Source organism: Anoplopoma fimbria, chromosome 17 (genome assembly GCF_027596085.1).
Source record: "Anoplopoma fimbria isolate UVic2021 breed Golden Eagle Sablefish chromosome 17, Afim_UVic_2022, whole genome shotgun sequence".
NCBI lineage: Eukaryota > Metazoa > Chordata > Actinopteri > Perciformes > Anoplopomatidae > Anoplopoma > Anoplopoma fimbria.
In genome coordinates this window covers 29,379,880-29,386,753 of record NC_072465.1, presented here as the reverse complement: position 1 = coordinate 29,386,753, position 6,874 = coordinate 29,379,880, and the positions used below count along the sequence as shown (strand labels likewise).

Here is a 6,874-nt window from a genome sequence, read left to right as displayed (position 1 = left end):
AATATAAAAGAATCAAACATCTATCATGCGGTACTCTTGATGAAGAAGGAAACAAGAAAGGATCAAAATCAATGAGGCACAACCAGATTCAATAACAAAATGTTTCTTCCTTGGCAAAAACCTGGTGCCTACATTACCCACAATGCAACTCCACCTGTCCTGGTAGTGAGGCTGCAATACCACGTTTGACCACACTCACCGGCCGACATGTAGCAGCCGTTACAACCCAGAGGGGCGCTGTTTCGCACGTTTGAGGAAACTACGTTTCCAGTACTTGACAAAGAAAACTGATTACTAATAGCAGTGGTGGAGGAAGTATCCAGATCCTTTACTTAAGTAAAAGTAAAAATACCACAAGGTAAAAAAAGTACTTCATTGCAAGTAAAAGTCTTGCATTGAAAGTATATAGTATCTATATATAATAAAGAAAATGTACTTAAAGTAATAAAAGTAAAAGTACTCAGGGCAGAAAAATGTCCCTGTATTATTTACATATATTATATTAATAGATTTTTTAAACGTATGTATTAATGTAAACTCAGAGTTTTCCTGTTTACTTATTTTTTAACTATTATTATTATTATTATTTTTTTGTTTATTCTGCAGATTATTGTCTTAATTTCTATCGACTGCAACTTCAACATTATTTTAAAAATAGGAATTAATAAAAGGAAAAGCATAAAAGCTTCTCTCATTAGTGAAGCTGGAGCCATGAAATATTTTGGGCATTTTAAATGACTAAAACAATCAAATATAGTTTATTATTTAATGTATATATATATATTATATCAATATATATTGTTTTACTCATGTATTAATGTAAAAGCTGAATTTAACTGTTGTAGTTGGTTGAGCTGAACTCCTTTTGAACTATTAACTAGTGATTATGTTTACAATTAATCTGCTGATTATTTCCAAGATTTCTATCGACTGCAAGCTCCAAATTATAAATAATAATAATAATAATAAAAGGAAAAATCTTAACATGAGTGAAACTGGAACCATGAAATATTTGTTTACATGACAAATGACTAAAACAATCAAGATAGTTTTATTATTTCATTTTCTGTTTATAAACTTATCAATTCATTTGACTAATCATTTCAGCTTTACTTGTACATGTTGCACGTGTGGCATTAACTGTCAACCAGGAAATATATTATTGGTCATACCTAATAGGGATTTATATAATACATATGGATCTATATGAGAGGAGTTCATAGAGAAGACAAAACTGTTTATTATATATTGATTTCAAGCTGTGTTGTTATTACAGTAAAGGATCTGAGTACTTCTTTCTTTATTGACTACGTGTTTAAGAAACTTACAATGGACAGAAAAACAGCATGAAAAAGGTTTATTACATTTTATTTTTGATACAGAATACACGTTTCCATAATTTGACACAGAGAACAAAACCAAATCCAGGAATCTGTGTATGAAAACCGATTGTTGTCATTGGTTTGAGCTCAGGTCTGTGTGACGTCATCGGTTCATAACGCAGCGACACCAGTTCAGAGGAGACGGGAAAAGGGAACCCAGTGAGCATTTTTCCGTTGAAAAGACATCTAAAAGTGGTTCAAAAGTGAAAGTTTATTCAACGTCTATTTGTAGACGTCTAATAGACGTTCACGTTTAGACCACATTTCAACGTGATTTGCAATAGTGCATTTGTAATCCTTTACGTTGTGCTCCACGTTTAACAGCTGCCACACTAATCAGGATAATCTAGTGATTTAATAAGAAGACAGTGATTCTCTGGAGAACATTGAGGAGCAGAGCCAGTGTTAATGGAACAGAAATGAGTCTGACCTGAGAGCAGCTGGCGATGGTGCTGGTGGGGAGACCAATAGAAGGAGCCCAGCCGACGTCTCTCACCCAATCACTGTGAGCCTCCAGCTTCTGGTCCTCCTTCCACTGACCGTCCTCCTCTCTGGAGGCAGGAGGTGAGAAGTTAAGACATAACTCTCCTCCAACAAGAGAAGTCAAACGAGTCAGCGTTTCTCTCCTCTAACGTCGTCTGACTCTTCATGGACAGTTTAAAACTAAAAGGACATAAAGCGAAGCAGCAGAACCAGAGACTTCCTCTTTTTTATTCTGTTCAACTTCCTCCTCAAAGCCTGACACCTACATTACCCACAATCCAACTCTACCACAGACAAAAGGCTTTTCTAACATATGAAGACATTCTCCTTACGACCTGTAGACAGACTGATGTGTAATGCTGTGCAGCACACAATCTATGCGTTTAAATTAACTTCCAAAATGACCTTTTTCCAACATGTTTTTATTTTATTGACACATTTATGTTTGCTGCACATAAACAAACATCCATCACATTATTGATGCTTTCAACTACGTTTCTGTTAAAGCTGTGAAAACTATATATATATATATATATATATATTATATATATATATACACACACACATATACATATATACACATACATATACACATACACATATATATACACATACATACATATATATACATATAGATATATATACATACACATATATATATATATATATATATATATATATATATATAATGTTAAATAAACAGTCTGTGAGTCTGAGTCTATTATTCTCTGCCCTTTAAATATTCATCAAAATAAGCAACAAATACATTTCGTATTTTTGGTTATTTTAACTTCTTCCATATTTTATTTGTTTGATTCTTAGACTTTTTTACTTGTGTGATTTTCTTTTTATTCATATTTAATTAGCGTTGCTTGAGGGATATGAATATTACGGCTGCTTCTCTGCAGCAGCTGTGCACATGGCAATAAACACATAACTTCTATTGATAGTTAATAGTCTGTTGAACATGAACTTACTTCCAGAGTTTCTGAAGCACAATGACAGCGGGGTTAATGAACCTGTGAACCAGCAGGAGACGGACAGCTGGACGGAGGAAAGAACAGCATGAAGGAACAGGTGAACTGGACAGTATGTCACTCAGTTGCTGTTTATGTTGAACAGGTGAACTGGACAGTATGTCACTCAGTTCTGTTTATGTTGAACAGGTGAACTGGACAGTATGTCACTCAGTTCTGTTCATGTTGAACAGGTGAACTGGACAGTATGTCACTCAGTTCTGTTCATGTTGAACAGGTGAACTGGACAGTATGTCACTCAGTTCTGTTCATGTTGAACAGGTGAACTGGACAGTATGTCACGCATTCATGGAAGGAACCTCTGAGACTCCGAGGTGTCTCTCAGACTCAGTGTGTGTGTCGCTGATCTTCTTGACGTCACACTGACGTCACAGCGTGTCTGACCTGCTGGACGGTCATCTTGATGGGACCACTACACCACCACTACAGGACAGAGAGCTAGCGTTAGCTGGTTAGCATTAGCTGGTTAGCATTAGCTGGTTAGCATGGGTGGCTGGTTAGCATTAGCTTGTTAGCATTAGCTTGTTAGCATGGGTAGCTGGTTAGGGTGGCTTCAGATGTAAATTAAACAAGAATTAGAAAAACATATTCACTCTTGAACCAGTCTGTTCACCGGTGACCATAGTCGTTTTTTAAAAGTCTTTTCGAAAAGGTAACTTGTGTACTTCAGTAACGCAGTTCCATGTTTTTTTTAAAAACCAAACTAAGATCTTTTCCTTAACCTAACTAAGCGGTGTTGTTGCCTAAACTGAGATTCCTGTGAAGAAGGAAGTTTATTTTGAAAAGAAACGTATGCATGTTCAAAGTGTAAATTGACACGTGTTACTGAAGTTTCGTAGTAAAACTCAGATCATAAGAACCGTTGTTTGAGGATACGTTGCAGGCAGAGGTGCTTGTCATTAATCAATTCATTAAAAGTCACTTTATGATTCAACAAAACCAAGAAACTTTCATCAATCCATTAATTATTACATGTGAACCCTTACAGACATTATTCATTACTGCACATACAACCCTTCAGTAACAATATTCCACATTAACCCTTTCCCTTGATGTTCCACGGTTCCTCATTCAAAGAATACTCTCAGGAGTTTACTATATTATATTTTAACTCCTCCTCTACATTCTAAATACGTTCAGACTTCCTTTGAACACAAACATAAATGTTGTAACAGCCTGCTGCACTCTATCAGTCCACATATCCAGCAATAAATCAGTACTTTGGACTGAGACACACCCACCCCTCACCTGACTCACCTGAAACAAACCAGGAAACAGTTTATTATTCGTCCTCACTAAAGAGAGACACACAGACTGAAAACCAGACGATCAGATTCATCTTCAGAACAAACTAACAACTTCATCTGAGTGAGTTCAGCTACAGGAGAGAAAAGAGGAAAACTACAACACTGCTGCTTCAACCTGCTGACACTCCACACACTGAACGTGAGTTTGACTAAAAACACGACTCAAAGTGAAAGTAGATTTCAGTGAAGTTAGTAGAGGAGGGAGGTGGAGCCATGACTGACTGTTCTTTCTGTCTGCTGTGTTTTCAGCTTCACTCAGAGACAAAATGGCTTCCAGATCAGAGGAGGATCTCTGCTGTCCGGTCTGTCATGAAGTCTTTAGAGATCCTGTTCTTCTGTCATGTAGCCACAGCTTCTGTAAAGACTGTCTGAAGAGCTGGTGGAGAGAGAAACCAACACAGGAGTGTCCAGTTTGTAAGAGAAGATCTTCAAAGGAATATCCACCTTGTAACCTGGTGTTAAAGAACCTGTGTGAGAGTTTCTTACAGGAGAGAGATCAGAGAGCTTCAGAGGCTCTCTGCAGTCTGCACTCTGAGAAACTCAAACTCTTCTGTCTGGACCATCAGCAGCCAGTGTGTCACATCTGCAGAGATTCAGAAAAACACACCAACCACAGATTCAGACCCATCGATGAAGCTGCTCAACAACACAAGAAGAAACTTCAGGAAACTCTGGAGCCCTTAAAGGAGAAGTTAAAGGTTTCTGAACAAGTTAAAGTGAAGTTTGATCAAACAGCAGAACACATGAAGGTCCAGGCCCGACGCACAGAGAGGCAGATTCAGGATCAGTTTAAGAAGCTCCACCAGTTTCTAGAGGAGGAAGAGGAGGCCAGGATGGCTGCACTGAGGGAGGAAGAGGAGCAGAAGAGTCAGATGATGAAGGAGAAGATGGAGGCTCTGAGCAGAGAGATAGCAGCTCTTTCAGACACAGTCAGAGCCACAGAGGACGAGCTGAGAGCTGAAGACGTCTCATTCCTCAACAACTACAAGGCTGCAGTGGAAAGAGTCCAGCAGCGCCCCCTGCTGGAGGATCCACAGCTGCTCTCAGGAGCTCTGATAGACGAGGCCAAACACCTGGGCAACCTGACCTTCAACATCTGGAACAAGATGAAGGACATGGTCTCCTACACTCCTCTGGTTCTGGACCCAAACACTGCTGATCCAGAACTCATCCTGTCTGAAGGTCTGACCAGTGTGAGAGGAGGAGAGAGACAGCAGCTTCCTGATAATCCAGAGAGGATTGATAAATACTGGTCTGTTCTGGGCTCTGAGGGCTTTAACTCAGGGACTCACAGCTGGGATGTTGATGTTGGAGACAGTATATACTGGTTTCTGGGTGTGTTAGCAGAGTCTGTCCAGAGGAAGGGAGACATAGAGTCTGGATTATGGAGAATATGGTTCTATGAAGGTAAATACTCAGCATGGTCACTACCAGGTCCATCCACTGATCTCAAAGTGCAGAAGAAGTTCCAGAGGATCAGAGTGAATCTGGACTGGAACAGAGGAAAGCTGTCGTTCTCTGATCTTGATACTAACACACACATACACACCTTCACACACACTTTCACTGAGAGGATGTTTCCATACATTTACACTGTTGATGAACTGAAGATATTACCGATGAAGATCAGTGTGACAGTGGAACAGAGCAGTTAGAGATAAAGAGGATGATTATTATCACTATGTTTATGTTTTAAAGCCTTAAAGGGTTATTATTGTTTTCATTCTCTTTTAGTTTTTTATATTGACAATCAGCTTTTTATTTCTATTGTCTACCTTTTAATACGTAACAATATATCACTTAGTTTCTCATGTTGTGGTTTGTTTAGCCGTTCTCGTCCTCGACAGCCGAGGTCAGAGACTTTATGTTGTTTTATTGTTTTCATGTTGTTCGTCCGGTCCATTCTCATGAATGTGAAATATCAGAAACTTCCATTCATTGGTTTAAGAAAAAAAACAGCATGGCTTTAAATTGCTTTTCAGACAATCATAATCATAACCGCTGCTCTTATTCTTCAAGAAACACCTTTTTTGCTCTTGTTTGATAAATTCTGACTTGCTTTCAGCTTGGGGTTAATTATGAGTATGATGATATACTTTAACGTTTAATTCCATAACCTTTTAGAGTTTAAAATTCATGAAGGCAAACAATTGTTTAAACATTCATTTTTGTATTATTTTGCTGCATTGCTCAGTCTTTTGAAAAAATAAATTTGACTCTTACTGCAAAAACCTGTGTTATTTTATTGACTACTTTAATATCTCCAGTGAAATGAACAGGAAACATATTCTACTTAAATACAGTTTTTGGTACTTGTACTTGAGTATTCATAATAATAATAAATAATAAAAAATAATATATATGTATGTAAGATAAATATCATAAGGGGAGGTAGTAGCCTATATGAATAAATTAAACTGATCACCAAGTGATGAACACATTAATGCATCAATAATTATAATACAATAATATCAAACATTATTAAACTGAAATGGGCCTTTTTGCTTAATATATTGTTTTTCTTACTTAAGGTACTCTGAGTGTAGTTTGATGCTAATACTTTTGTACTGTTACGTAAGTAAACCAAGATCTTATTATTTCCATCGCTGCAGTAAATATATAAATAGGGAGGAAATAAAAACAATCTTTACAATATAAAAGTTTA

General features: G+C 37.4%; 1 protein-coding gene across 1 annotated transcript; it reads left to right on the top strand.

The window, feature by feature from the left end:
• The first annotated feature begins 4,185 nt into the window (after window positions 1-4,185).
• Window positions 4,186-6,426, top strand: LOC129105693 (nuclear factor 7, ovary-like). The gene is made up of 2 exons (XM_054616854.1): window positions 4,186-4,348; window positions 4,459-6,426. The coding sequence occupies exon 2, from the start codon at window positions 4,476-4,478 to the stop codon at window positions 5,862-5,864; it is 1,389 nt and encodes a 462-aa protein (XP_054472829.1). The 5' UTR covers window positions 4,186-4,348; window positions 4,459-4,475; the 3' UTR covers window positions 5,865-6,426.
• Window positions 6,427-6,874: the final 448 nt, after the last annotated feature.